Source organism: Microcaecilia unicolor, chromosome 4, assembly GCF_901765095.1.
Source record: "Microcaecilia unicolor chromosome 4, aMicUni1.1, whole genome shotgun sequence".
Classification (NCBI taxonomy): domain Eukaryota; kingdom Metazoa; phylum Chordata; class Amphibia; order Gymnophiona; family Siphonopidae; genus Microcaecilia; species Microcaecilia unicolor.
The window spans coordinates 77,840,965-77,856,384 of NC_044034.1; the positions used below are offsets into that span (position 1 = coordinate 77,840,965).

At 42.2% G+C, this 15,420-nt stretch overlaps 1 protein-coding gene across 1 annotated transcript in view; it reads left to right on the forward strand.

Moving 5' to 3' along the window:
* Window positions 1–15,420, forward strand: part of BRCA2 (BRCA2 DNA repair associated) — a 147,597-nt gene that overhangs the window by 57,967 nt on the left and 74,210 nt on the right. Inside the window, 2 exon segments of the mRNA XM_030202403.1 lie at window positions 6,880–7,070; window positions 9,594–9,781. Coding sequence (XP_030058263.1) covers window positions 6,880–7,070; window positions 9,594–9,781 — 379 coding nt within the window.

The following is a 15,420-nucleotide window of genomic DNA, read 5'->3' on the forward strand; positions in this document are numbered from 1 at the left end:
CTTCTAGAAGAGGATTTATGTCAGTATAATTGATGCTTATCACCAACATGTAGAAGGAAAATCCATTTCTGTTTAGTCTTTGCCATATGTGTGGCTTTCTTCTGCTGAAGGCTTCCATCAAACCACCTGTTGTGTCATGGGACCTGTTCTAATATAGCTGATAAAAACTTCCATTTAAACTGTTAAACCCTTGTGAGCTAAAATACCTAACCTGGAAGGTCTTGTTTTTGGTAGTGGTCACTTCAGCACACTGGGGTAGTAAGCTCCAGGCCCTAGTCACTGATCCACTCTGTACAAACCTTTTTGACAATAGAGTGGTTCTGCACATTCATCCAAAGTTCCTTCTTAAGGTAGGGTCAGATTTCTACTTTAATCAGTCATCCTTCCAATGTTTTTCCTTGCCTAGGACTGCCTTTGCCAAGCATACTGTATCTAATTGGCTATCAGATTTCATATTCTTTTCTTATGACTAAGCAGGCCTGAACTTGGAGTGTCATATCAAGATTTATAATCTCAGAGCTATAACTACACTGATACTGGCCTCCGTGGAGCTGCAGCATAGACTTCAGTCCATAGATTAACATCTCATAATTTCTTTGGAGAAGGGATTCCCAATATGATAGTAAGTTTGGCCAGCCTGTCCTCTGGAATCTCTGATGTTTAAAATCCTCTCTTCTAAGGCAAGGGTTTTTTTGTTTGTTTGTTTTTTCTTGTTTTCAATCTCCTTGGTGGTTTTTCTTTTTTCTTTTTTTTTCTTTTTTTTTATCTTTAATGGTGTCTTCCTGTTAGCATTGGTGTTTTTCCCACATTTTTGTGGAAGGCAGCTTATAACTAGAGAGTTCCATGTTGTAAATTTGTTATAAATTGTTGTCCTGGTCCACATAATACCTTCCCATCTTTTCTAGGAGTTCTCTTCCAAACTTAGTTATTCAAAAACTATGGAGGTCCCATGTGACGTGGTAAGTGCCACACATGCACAGTAGGGCTTTTCATAAGCTTCCAGATCTTTTCTGAGCTGGAGAGCTGACTTCTTAAACTGGTTCTGTCAGATGACATCACCCATGTTGTGAGGATTTATATCCTGCTGTCCATGTAGAACACCTGCTAAATGTAAGTAGTTTGGTTTTAATCAACTTAGACCGTCGTGAGACAGGTTAGTTTTACCCTGCTGATGATGCGTCATTGCGGTAGTAATCCTGCTCAGTACGAGAGGAACCGCAGATTCAGACATTTGGTGTATGTGCTTGGCTGAGGAGCCAGTGGGGCAAAGCTATCATCTGTGGGATTATGACTGAACGCCTCTAAGTCAGAATCCCCCCTGGCCAACTGAGGAGCCTCAGTTGGACAGGGATTGCTGGCTGCTCGGCCAGCAAGGAGAGCCGCACGCCTCTGGACCGGAGCATGGACAGAAGGGGGCCCCCACCTCTCTCCCTTAGCGCACCGCACGTTCGTGGGGAACCCGGTGCTAAATTATTCGTTGACGACCTGATTAACCTCTAATATATAGGAAGTGCATTCCAATAAAGAATCAAAGTCCTTCCTCTATTTCTCCATTACTCACTGGAAGGGTAAGCCGCAAACTGTTTTCTTGAATCCTTCATAATACCGCCCTATTAGTCCCTTCTCAGTGGCAGGAAGGGACCAGTTCTCATCAAAAACTGATTCTTCCAAGATTGGTTTATTTTCAGATATTAGATTATGTACATAATGTTGAATTTGCATGCACTGGTACCAGTCTCAAGTCTGTAACCCATAAGAGGTTTTTTTAATCATATAATGTAACAGAATTGCCTCATCTTCCTTCAACAAGCAAGTTATCATAGTTCAGCCACTCTGGTGCCATCCTTTGAAACTTCACTTCATATAGCATTCTTTGTCCAGAAGTATTTGTTCCAGCTCAACTACTGTGATTGGACACAGGTGGGCTGTATTTCACTTATCAGGGGCCTTATTAAGGCAATTTTTTAGAAAACTAATATGGGTTTGTTGTGATGAAAGGATATGAAGATTTAAGTAATCAAGACATTTTGATGGTTTCTTCATTTTTGGATATTTTTATAATTGCTCTTTCACACAGAGTATAGAGTATATTGTGTAGCTCCAATGAAGCAAACTAATGCATTTTGAATTATATTCTTTAGACAGCGGTATGTGGAAAATGTCCAAGGGTGTGGAAATTTTTTAAGGCATTGTAATCTCACTTGCACCAAAACAGATTTAACAAATTACAATCCTTAGTATCATATATTAATTTTCTACCCAGGATATTGAGGGAGCTCAGAGAGGTTCTGGCGGGTCCTCTTAAAGATTTGTTTAATAAATCCTTGGAGATGGGAGAGGTTCCGTGGGATTGGAGAACGGCAGAGGTGGTCCCTCTTCACAGAAGTGGTGATAGGGAAGAAGCTGGAAACTACAGGCCGGTAAGCCTCACCTCGGTTATTGGAAAAGTAATGGAAGCAATGCTGAAGGAAAGGATAGTGAATTTCCTGGAAGCCAATAAGTTGTAAGATCTGAGACAACATGGTTTTACCAAAGGGAAATCGTGTCAAACGAATCTCATTGAATTCTTTGACTGGGTGACCGGAGAATTGAATCAAGGGCGTGCTATGGACGTAATCTACGTAGATTTCAGCAAACCTTTTGACACGGTTCCCCACAGGAGGCTCTTAAATAAACTGGACAGGCTGAAGATAGGACCTGACGTGGTGAACTGGATTAGGAACTGGTTGACGGACAGACGCCAGAGGGTAGTGGTTAATGGAATTCGCTCGGATGAGGGAAAGGTGAGTAGTGGAGTGCCTCAGGGATCGGTGCTGGGGCCGATTCTGTTCAATATATTTGTGAGTGACATTGCCGAAGGGTTAGAAGGTAAGTGGAGTGGAGGAGTGGCCTAGTAGTTAGGGTGGTGGACTTTGGTCCTGGGGAACTGAGGAACTGAGTTCGATTCCCAGCACAGTCAGCTCCTTATGACTCTGGGCAAGTCACTCAACCCTCCACTGCCCGCCGCATTGAGCCTGCCATGAGTGGGAAAGCGCAGGGTACAAATGTAATAAAAATAAAAAAAGTTTGCCTTTTTGTGGACGATACTAAGATTTGTAACGGAGTGGACACCCAGGAGGGAGTGGAAAACATGAAAAAGGATCTGCGGAGCTAGAAGAATGGTCTAAGGTTTGGCAATTAAAATTCAATGCGAAGAAATGCAAAGTGATGCACTTAGGGAGTAGAAATCCACGAGAGACGTATGTGTTAGGCGGTGAGAGTCTGATATGTACAGACGGGGAGAGGGATCTTGGGGTGATAGTATCTGAGGATCTGAAGGCGACGAAACAGTGTGTGACAAGGCGGTGGCCGTAGCTAGAAGGTTGCTAGGCTGTATAGAGAGAGGTGTGACCAGCAGAAGAAAGGTGTTGATGCCCCTGTATAAGTCGTTGGTGAGGCCCCACCTGGAGTACTGTGTTCAGTTTTGGAGGCCGTATCTTGCTAAGGATGTAAAAAGAATTGAAGCGGTGCAAAGAAAAGCTGTGAGAATGGTATGGGATTTGCGTTACAAGACGTATGAGGAGAGACTTGCTGACCTGAACATGTATACCCTGGAGGAAAGGAGAAACAGGGGTAATATGATACAGATGTTCAAAGATTTGAAAGGTATTAATCCGCAAACTAACCTTTTCCATAGATGGGAAGGCAGTAAAACTATAGGACATTATATGAGATTGAAGGGGGGCAGTCTCAAGAAAATGTCAGGAAGTATTTTTTCACAGAAAGAGTGGTGGATACTTGGAATGCCCTCCCACGGGAGGTGGTGGAGATGAAAAAGGTAACAGAATTCAAAAATGCGTGGGATAAAATAAAGGAATCCTGTTCAGAAGGAATGGATCCTCAGAGCGGAGATTGGGAGGCAGGTCTAGTGGTTAGGAGACGGGGCTAGTGCTGGGCAGACTTCTACGGTCTGTGCCCTAAAAATGGCAGAAACAAATCAAGGTTAGGTATACACAAAAAGTAGCACATATGAGTTTATGTTGTTGGGCAGACAGGATGGACCGTGCAGGTCTTTCTCTGCCGTCATCTACTATGTTATATGTTTTATAATTTTAATGCAGTCCATTGGATTGGCAACCAATGTATTTAAATCAAACATATAAACGGCGAGTGACCGAATTCACTCGCAAATGCGCAGTAAAGACCCTCTCTGTCCCGCCCCCGCGTCAATACGTGATGATGGGGGCGGGACAGAGAGGGTCTCTACTGCACAAGGGGAGGGACACAACTGCCGTCGCTACTGCTTCCCCCCCTCCCCAAGGTCGCTGCCGACGTCACCCACCCTCCACCCGGGCCGGGCCTTCGCTCCGCTATAGAAACAGCGCGGGAACGCAGCACACGAGGGCGGGACACAAGCAGAGAAGAAGGACGGCAGCTCAGCTGAGCTGTGTGCTGCGTTCCCGCGCGGTTTCTATAGCAAAGCGAGGGCCCGGCCCGGGTGGAGGGGTGGCGGCGACTCTGGGGGGCCCGTAGCGGTGACCTTGGAGGGGCAGCGGCGAGCTCGGCGGCGGGGGGGGCCTTGCAGCGGCGAGGAGAAGGGGCCTTTCAACCCCCCCCCCTCCCCGTCCTATACTAGCCCGTTTTTACGGGCTCAACGGCTAGTTAGCTTATAATACATGTGTTTTGTGCATCTGGTCAGCTGTGATCTTTTTGGGGTAGCCAATCCTTTGCATCTTGTAAATGCTTATTTTCAAATTGTTTATTTAAATTGTAGTATATAGAGTGTATAATGAAAAGTTTTTCATTAGGATAAATGCTTAAGGCCTAGATGTGCCATTATCTGAAGGAACAGTTTGAAGCTTTCATTAGCTATTCCTTGTTTACCTGCCACAAGTAAGCAGTTGCAGTTGTAAAAACTATTTTGTTATCCTAACTCCATTTTGGTTTCTCAAATCCAGAATGCCTATAGGTAATTAGTATATTGCAATTCCAGTTTTCAAACTACTGAACTCAATAATTGATCGGGAACACTCTGCTCATTTTCAAAGCACATAGACTTACAAAGTTACATGGAGGGGCATTTTCGAAATGACGTCCAAGTCCAACTTTGGGCGTTTTGCAAAAAACATTCAAAATCTGAATAAGAAAGAAGGTCATTTTCAAAAAAGAAAAACGTCTATCTTTTTTTTTTTTTTTTTTTCCAAAATAACTGTTTTGAACAAGGTTTCGTGATTTGGATGTTTTGTATTTTAGTCCATTTTTTGAAGAGAAAAAAAAAGTCCAAGTGCAAAACTACAAAATTAAGCCATTAGGATGTACGAGGAGCCAGCATTTTTAGTCCCAGGAAAGCAATAGGGCATCCTAGGGGGCACTTCACTGGACTCCATAAAATGCTCCCAGGTACACATCTCACAATTGTCTCCTTACCTTGTCTGCTGAGCCCCACAAAACCCACTACCTCCAACTGTACACCACTACCATAGCCCTTATGGGTGAAGGGGGCACCTATATGTGGGCATAATGGGTTTCTGGTGAGTTTTGGAGGGCTCACAGTTTCCTCCACATGTGCAACAGGTAGGGGGAGGTAGGATCCTGGGTCCACCTGTCTGCAGTGCACTGCATCACTACTAGACTACTCCAGGGACCTGCATGCTGTTCTAATGGACCCGAGTATAACATCTGAGGCTGGCATAATGGCTGGCAAGTAATGTTTTTGTTTTTTTTTATAAACTTTATTTTAGTGTATAAAAAACTTAGATAAACAAACTTTGACATCACTTTATACATCATAGAAGTATCCCCCTTCCCTTCCCTTCCCTTCCCTTCCCTCCTCCCCTCTCCCCCCCCCCCCCCCCCAAGTTTCTTCTTAGTTCTATGGATCTCTGTGGTGTATCTTCTTTTATACTTAATACTTCGGGCCTAAAAAAAGCCCGAGTTTGCCAAGTGATTTCACCTCATTGGTATTATCAATTGCGGAGCATCTAAGTCAATTCCCGCTTGGGATCTCCAAAGCTTATATTTGTCCCATATTTTGGTAAACTGGAGCAGCTGATTGTTCTTCATCCCTGTAAGCTTTGCCATTTGATACATATAGTCCATTTTATGTAAAACTTTGACAATTGGTGGAGCCAGCGATTGCTTCCAGGCGGCCGCCAGTGTAATCTTTGCTGCTCCTAAAAACATGGAAGCCAAACGGTGAAGAGGGGTCAGAAGTCCGGGAGGGCGAAATTGCAATAAGCAGTGGTCCATCGTTTGTGGATATTCTTTGCCCAATATCTGTTGCAATAACTTAAGACCTTCCTGCCAATAAGGTTGTATCTTTGGACATGACCACCATATATGTTTCATATCCCCCCTAACTTGACATCCCCTCCAGCATTGATTCGAAGAGCCTGGAAACATTTTCGCTACTTTATGTGAGGTATAATACTGCAAGTAATGTTTTTAATCACATTTTTTGGGGGTGGGAGTGAGTTAGTGACCACTGGGGGACAGTAAGGGGAGGTCATCTCTGATTCCCCCCCCAGTAGTCATCTGGTCATTTAGAGCAATTTTTTGTGCTAACACCCAGATTCTGCCCTTTACACACCCCATTGTGATTTGAACGCATTTCTGACGGACTTTATAGAAAAACGTCTAAAAATTGGTTTTGAAAATACCAATTTGGACGTTTTTGTGGGAAAAACGTCTAAATGCAGATTTCTGCCACTTTTGGACATTTTTTTCTTTTGAAAATGAGCTCCATAATAACCTATGTAACTTTGTAAGTCTGTGCTTTGAGAATGAACCTTTCTGTATCCTCCTGCAAGTGACTGAAAACTTCCTAGCTTTTCTGCATGTTTTAAATATTAACAAATTTCTAATATTAACATGAAATGTAAAGAGGCTTTCTTTTAACAGACAGGACAGAAATGATTGCCAACCTTTGTTGTGCCAGAGACCTGCAAGAAATGAGAATTGGGAAGAAACTAAGGCAAAAAATTTGGCCACAAACGGGCAGCCTCTGTGAGAAGAAAATGTCTGTCACAGCCAGAATCCCCCTGAAAGTTGCAGTAAATGGGAAATATCCTACTGCCTTTTCCAAAGAACAGGTATATTCACCACACTCAGGATTGCTGTAGTCTTGTGAGCTATCATTTGTGTTCTACTTTAATAAAAAAAAAACAAATTATCTCACATAAATATGACAATAGCTGAATGGCATTACAAATAAGACAAATGTAGATGTGGAGGAGTAGCCTAGTGGTTAGTGCAGCAGACTTTGATCCTGGGGAACTGGGTTCGATTCCCACTGCAGCGCCTTGTGACTGTGGGCAAGTCACTTAACCCTCCATTGCCCCAGGTACAAAATAAGTACCTGTATATATGTAAACCGCTTTGAATGTAGTTGCAAAATGGCGGTATATCATTTCCCTTTCCCTATTCTTTTTACGGAAGTTTAAAAAATAAATGGATTGTGGTGAAACGGGGTTTTTAAGCCTGTGAACTGTATTAATCTTTTCACGTAGTATATGTCTTTTGTTTGGCCAGCAAGTGGTATTTTTCTGTTTATAAAGCTTTTGCAGAAAAGACTGTTTTCAGTTTAAACCCTGTGGGAAGGTAACCTGCAGTGCCACTGGCCAGATACTTTCAAAGTTAGGGCTCTGATTGGCCTTGGAATTCAAATCCAACCAGGAGATACTGGATTTTCCCCAGCTTTAGCTAGAGAGTGCAGAGGATGAACATCTAACATCTGTGCCCTGAAACCCTGTTCAGACCTATGAGCAGTTATTTTCCTGAAACGCCCCAGATGCTACCCAGGTAGTGACAAAGTGTTTAGATTAGTTTTAATATTGATTCTTATTCAGTTACCTGTTATTGCTTACTGATCTCACCTTTATTTTTTCCTTGTTCACTGTTCCTCTTTGATAATAAACCTGTTAGTTTATTATCTCTGTTGGTCTAAGAATCATGGTGGTTTGGGTCTGTGGGTGCCTTCTAGGAACTGAGGGACCCCTGGGAGTGTGGCCCTTGTGTCTTAGAAATCACTGGGGAATAACTTGTGGGTGGGAGTCTCACCCAGAGGCAAGTGGAACCCAGTATGTGGGAGTGGATGGTTGGCTAGTATAGAGCATAGGTGCAGGCAGACCTGAGCAGCACTGGGAACAGACTCTCTAAATGGCCTCGGGGTTAGCCCCAGGTGGGTGCTAGTTGTTCGTGACATTGATTTTCCTGTTTGGAAGAACTTGAAAATAATGGGGTAGATATTCTGCAAGATTAAAGTGTTTAGGAAGACTCATACCCAGTTAAATTCCACTGGTTGGTTCTACTTCTGGTATTCAGTAGCACCTAACCAGATAGCACTACTGAACATCAGCAGATTCCACCGCAGATAGGGGCCCTTTAACCAGGTTTGATAGGCCTAACGCAGGCCTACCGTGTGCCAAAAGGGCACTACTGTGGGATGCACTGAGGTATCCTGCCATAGTTTCCTGCTCAGCTCGAGCTAATCCTGCACTGGAAAATATGTATTTTTCAGAATGGGAGACATGCCAATGGGCAGAGAGTAGGTGTGCTTGCGCTACCCGATTAGCGTGGGAGCCCTTGCATCCTCCTAAATAGGTGGTGGTAATAGCTCCTTCAGTAATGGCCAAACGCCAATTTGGAAATTACCGCATGGCCATTATAAGAAAATATGGAAAGGCATTTTACTGCTGCGCTAAAAATAGCCACAGCATGTGTAAAACTCACACACTGACATGAGCGCCGGCCACTTTTTAGCATGGCTTGGTAAAAGGACTCCTTAGTGCAAGGAGTGGAGCTGGGACGTACCTTGTTGGTGGTCATTTTCTGTCTGATAACCGGATAAGTGCCAAGAAAATGTTAGGACAGCAAGAAGGCAGTTTTTGGACATTGGCCTGAATATTAGTCAGCACCCAGATAACTTCCAGCAGCTACCAGTATTGAATGGCACTGCCCAGATAAGGCCCAACATTGAATATCCAGGTCATTTACTATCCATGACAGCAGCTCTGTCATCGTTGACTATATTAGCCTGAATGTTTTTATAAATATTTCAGCTATGAATCATGGTTACATAGAAATTGGAATCTCTTATTTAATGTGAACAGTACGAGGTCTTTCTTGCAATAACTAATTGTCTGTTTTAATATTGTTGCATTTACATGTAACTGTGATAATGTAACTAGTTAAGAATCAATCACAGAATGGTGGGCAAATATTGCTGCTTTCTGACGTGCTGCTGCTACACTCTTCTACTCCATTCTGTGTCGTGGTGTGGCTTCTACCATACGTTATGCCACTGAGCTGCTGTCTGCTGGTGCCCATTATGCCACTGAACATGCTCTCACTTTTTGATCCTGGCCTGCAGTCTGTATCACTGGCAGCCTGAGTAGGAGTAGACAAACAGTTGAGCGAATGAACTGTGTGTTACATGGAGTGAGATGACTTATTATAGCTAATTCATAGTAATCTTCATTTGTTTTTAAGTTTAGGATTCATTTAATATAGTGTAAGTAAAACTGTATATGAAAATAACTGTAGGCCTGTGATTCATATCTTGCCCTTTGATTGTATTCATTTTCTCATATCTGTATCTCTCAATTTTTTGACAGTTGCACAAATATGGATTTGTTAAGCACAGCACAATGGTCAGCAGTGAAAATGCAGAGTCCTTCCAGTTTAATTGTTGGGATTATTTCCCTAATGATTGTCTACAGCTTGGACATGGAATACAGTTGGCTGATGGAGGGTTGCTTATACCTACCAATAATGGCAAGGCTGGAAAAGAAGAATTTTACAGGTAATGACTGGTAAGATAAGCTACTTGAGTGCTGTTTAATGGGAGATATTTTTTCCTGTATGTGTTGGGGGGGGGGGGGGGTTGTGTGCCTTTTCTTCCACACACACAAACACATGATGTGCTTTCAATTAGAATAGCAGATATTTGTGTGGTAGAAGTCATTTAGTAACATTTGTTCACACTTTTTCATCTTCTTCTGCCCACTTACAAAGATCACAAATTAAAGCAAGGGTCTTACAAAAGAAAATATTATGGTAACATCAGAGTTAGGTCACCAATTCTTGCCGGTGGCTATGTTAGCAACTTTTCTGTTGAAGCATTCACTTAGCTCCCCCACCCCACTCCCACCACTTTCCAGTACTCTCTTTTTTCCCTTCAATCCACCTTTCACACATACATGTCTCCAGCCCCTTCTAATATACTCTCTCTTTTCCCTTCAATCCATCTTTTACACATACATGTCTCCAGCCCCTTCTAATATAACCATCCTCTCTATTTATGCACACCCCAGTTCAAACCTTTCCATTCCAAATCTTCTTCCTTCCAACCAAGGATAGAAGAGCTGGGCAGCAGTTGAGAGGGCGGGAAGTGTGCATCGGCCTGCACTTTCCTGCTTTCTCATTTTGTTGGTGCTTTGCAAACTGCACTGTTTAGCTTTCTATGTGCCAGATCCCTCCATATGGCTCTCTGTAGGACTTCCACTTCTATGCCTCCATGTAGTTCTTGGTAAGGCTGAGCCATGCCATGCTCATATTTCAACACTGATTATATGGAGGAAAAAATAACACAAGAATATAGCTACTGCATGGAGCCACAGAAGCAGCAGCAATTTGATCTGGGAGACCAATAACTCAATCAGTGAGATCCTATTGATAGGTACTTCAATGGCTGCAGAAAGCCATTGGCTACATCTAAGAATCATTGACTGAAAGCAACACTAATAGTAGTTTTTCATAATTTGTATGGAAACAAATCATTAAGTTCACACTTATTCATTGTGATATTCCCATTCAGATCCTTAGGATTTGATTTTTTTACAATTCTTGCTTATCTTCTCTCACTATTTTAAAGCATTTTATATTCCACCCGTCGAACTAGGTATCATACAATAGTATATACACAATATACTAAAATCAGCAATAAAATAAAGACTAACGGCACCCAAAAAAACATAAGTAAAATAGATTAAAAGACTAACAAGAAATGGAACAAACAGCTTGCACAGCCAGCCTTCTACAGTATCTGTGATAGAACAATTTAGGACAGCAAGCCAAACGCCTGAGAAAACAATTCCACTATATCTGTCAACCCTAAGGGAAATAGGAAGATTTTTTTTCACTCAGGTGGCAATAGAAATCTACTTGGTCTGCAGATTTTCAAAACAGATGACAATTAATAATAGGCATCACTCTGGAGGGTCTTGTGTATCAGTGTTAAAATATAAATCTAATCCAAAACTGAATAGGCAGCCAGTGCAATGATTTTAGGTGAAGTGTAATGTGATATGGTGCCTGTCAGTAAACAAGCAGCAGCATTCAGATCAAGCTGTAATGGTTTGATACTGAACTGCGAAAGTCCCAGATATAGTGGATTACAGTAATCAAGTTTGGACAAAATCATGCTTTAAAGCACGCTTAAAGGATGAACTTAAGTCTGCTCAAAAGACACGTTCTTTTAGAGTCACAGCACCAATCTATGAAAAATGAAGGGAAAAAAAAGGGGAAAACACAAGAATTACATAAACAGAAAGTTATGAAGGCCCTTGAAATAAAAACTAAAGAGAAGACCCACTTGTAGGCAGTAATGCCAAGTATTTTACTTTAATACAAAAAAAATGTCTTAAGTAGAGGCTAGGAAGACATCTTCTTTAAAGGGAGTAGTTTTAGAAAGTCATTTTCATAAGTATGTGGTCTGTTCTAAATTTCAAATGCCATAAAAGTGTATGAATTGACATTATTGCACATACTTTTGCTGGTAGGAGTATATAGGGGTGGAGTTTACAAATACACAGGTATATTATATAATGCAATAATTTATACACGCACTTAAATAATACAGGCGCAGACATGTATACTTGCTCTCAAGGAGTTGTAAGTGTCTGTACCTGCAATGTGGGTACAGTTTCTGCTATGGTAGTATTTTATAAAAACACGTAGGACCATGTATACTAAGCCGCGCTAAATGTTGGTCACCCATATGTTCCCACGAATGACTTAGTGTTCAGCGTGTGCTAATCATTAGCACATGCTAAAAACGCTAATTTGCCCTTAGCACTGCTTAGTAAACGGGGCCCGTAGGCACCTGTGTGTCTATAAAATTAGCACCTAAGTAGGAGTCTGCTTGCCCTCTTATAAAATTACCCTTTATATATAAAGTACGGTTCCAACAAAGCTGGTTCATGATGTCATTTTGATACCAAATAGGAAAGAAAAGAAGCACCATGGAAAATCTGAAAAGTTGTGTTAGCACTTTAAACGTTTTTGAGTTCAAATTCCAGAGCTCAAAAAGCTAAAAGATATTTAAAGAAAAATAAAATGTATTTAGGAGGTAGTGCTGATTATAGAAAAGCTGATGTTTTTAAGAATTTTTCTACGTCATTCTTTTTTTTTTTTTTTTTTTTTGCCTCATTAGCATCTTATTTATCTCTCTCCCATTGCTTATTTTTATAGTTTTTGGTGTAAAAGATGCCTGCACTTTTTTACTCGGACATTCCATTTAAAAGCTCTTCTTTACAGAGTCTTGGCTTGCCTAATTTTAAATTGTGTAACCAGTCCTGCATGATTGGATTTATCATGGCCAGGATCATACACTCCTTCTTTATAAGGCTGTTTTTTTTTTTTTTCTTTTACTCCATACCATTTCAATTCATTATTTCCAAGTGCTTGATATACTGCACAAGATCTATGCATGGCTCCTGTGTGGTATGCAATGAAATTCAAATTCTGGTGTAGAGAAACAGGAGGGGGAAGACACAGTGACATCACACACTGCAAGTCAGCCAAAGGCCTATGTAAAGAGATGAGTCTTAAGATTCTTCTATTTGGAGTAAGATGTCTCCAAGCATAGAGCTGCAGGAAGAGAGTTCCAAAGGGAGGAGCCTAAGAAGCTGAAGGGGTGATGATTAAGCGAAAGGATGGGAGAGAGGGCACGAGAAGGAGATTAGTATCTGAAGAACAAAGAGGGCAAGCTGGGCTATAAGGGATGAGGGCTCAGTGAAGGTAGGAGGGTGCAGATAGAAGGCTCGACTTAAAGACCAGACAGAAACAGAGAGCCAGTGATCAGAACGAAGAAGGGAAGTGACATGATTAAAATCAGTGGGTAGAGTGCAGAATTTTACAATGGTGGATTGAATGAGTTGTAGGTGTTTTATGGAATAGAGAGGGAGACCTGCATAAAGAGGATTACAGTAGTCTAATTGGGATATAACAACAGAGAGAAGAAGCTTGCAAAGGAGAGGAGTCCAGAAAAGGACGGAGAGGGCAAATGCATTGAAATGCAAAAAATGTGTAATGAAAAACGGAATCTATTTGGTGCTTAAATGACTACTTAGAATCAAAGATCACGTCCAGAATTTTGATGGTATCTGAATAAGGAAGAAGATGGCCATCAAGTGGGTGGTGGGGAAGGAAATGGATTCATATTTTTAGAGATATTAAGGAATAAGTGTTTCTTCTTAAGCCAGGAAGAGATGTGACTGACACAGGAGTTAATGGTGGAAAGAGCCATAGCAGGGTCTGTGACCCTGATAAGTACCTGAAGGTCATCTGCATAACAAAAACGTAAAGCAGCCTTGTTCTTGTGTAAGAGTTGGGAGGGGGAGATGAAAGTATTGAAAAGGAAGGGAGTGAGTGTGGATTCCTGGGAAACACCCTGGGTGACAGGGAATGAGGAGGATAGGGTGGCACCGTGAGACAATTGAACGTCCTGAGAGTTAATCATAAATACATAAGTAGTGCCATACTGGGAAAGACCAAAGGTCCATCTAGCCCAGCATCCTGTCACCGACAGTGGCCAATCCAGGTCAAGGGCACCTGGCACGCTCCCCAAACGTAAAAACATTCCAGACAAGTTATACCTAAAAATGCGGAATTTTTCCAAGTCCATTTAATAGCGGTCTATGGACTTGTCCTTTAGGAATCTATCTAAACCAATTAAGAACTGTACCGGTTATGCCGATGGAACAGAGTCTGCACAGGAGAAGGGAATGAACTACCATGTCTAAGGTGGAGGAGAGATCCAATGAAACAACGATAACAGAATAGTGCTGATTGAGGGTGATATGGATAGTGTCATAAAGAGGTAAGAATAGGGTTTCATTACTGTGATGGTGATGGAAGCCAGATTGATATGGATGGAGTGTGTTGATATTCTCAAGGAAATTGTCTCCATCCAGCTTGACAATCTTCGCTAGGATTTTGGAGAAAAAGCACAGATTGGACGAAAATTAGATGGGACAGAGGGTCAACATGGGGTTTCTTCCAATATAGGTCGGACCAACTTATGTTTCCAGGAGGAAGGGAACTGATTGAACGAGAGGCTAGATTGAAATACAGAAAGAAGTAGAGGAGAGAGAACAGGAAACAAATGACTGGCAAGAGGAGCAGGCCAGGGATCGAGAGAGGAGGTGTGATCCAATCTTAGAACATACTGGCCGGAAGGGAGATTGAAGGAAGACCAGTGGCAGAGAGGGATGTAGAAACAGAAAGGAGAGAGGATTCCGTGAGAGGACATGCAGGTGACAGCGAAAGATAGACCGCATGTGAGACAGTGGCCAGGGGTGTGGTAGGTTGCGGAGCCACAGCGAAGGAACTGAGAGGGTGAAGGCCTGACAGAAAGTATTAATTTTAGAGAACCATGCTGCAGCCAAATTATCTAATGGGAGAAGAGTGGGGTTGTAAGTGGTAGGGGGAGGACCGTGTGAGAAGGAGCAAGTTCAGGTGCTCTTCAAACAGCTTCTGAGATGTTGGGGTAGAAGTGTTCTTCATCAATTACAGGAGGTGTAAGATATCTTCTGACATGTTTGGTGGGGTTCTGACCATAACTGATCTACTACCTATTCAGGGGAATCTAGAATTTTTACCAGGCATGGATAACCGAGTCTTCGCTCATTGGGAAACCAAGGGTATAGTTTTATTGGAGCATGTGCTTACACAGACCTGTTTGTTGAAATCTTTGTTGGACTTGCCAGCTCGGCCTAGAGTGGGGGAGGGGGGGTCTCTCTTCACATATTCTCAGCTCAAGCATTATGCCCAGAGTTTAAATGGAGAGGCCTTGGGGCTGTGGTTGGAGGAGCATTTGCAAGCTTTTTTTGCTTCTATTCCAGGGGACAAACTGCCCATTTCAGGTATTCATAAGGCCTTTAGTGTGCAGGTGGAAAAGATTTGTCTATCGTCCATAGTAGGTGGGAGCAATGCTTTGGTCATTTCTTTTCCAGTTTGGAATCAGCTGGCCTTGAAGATTATTCCCTAGGGGGTTGTTTCTGCCACTGTTAGGGAGACTCATTTGTGATCTGCACATGTTAATGTTATTTATTTATTTGGATGTTAGGCAGGGGATTCTGATGTGGTTCAGTGTAACAACAGGAAAAACAAAAAGGAGGTAAAAACCCTCACGAAACCGTGAGATATGAAACAAAAAAG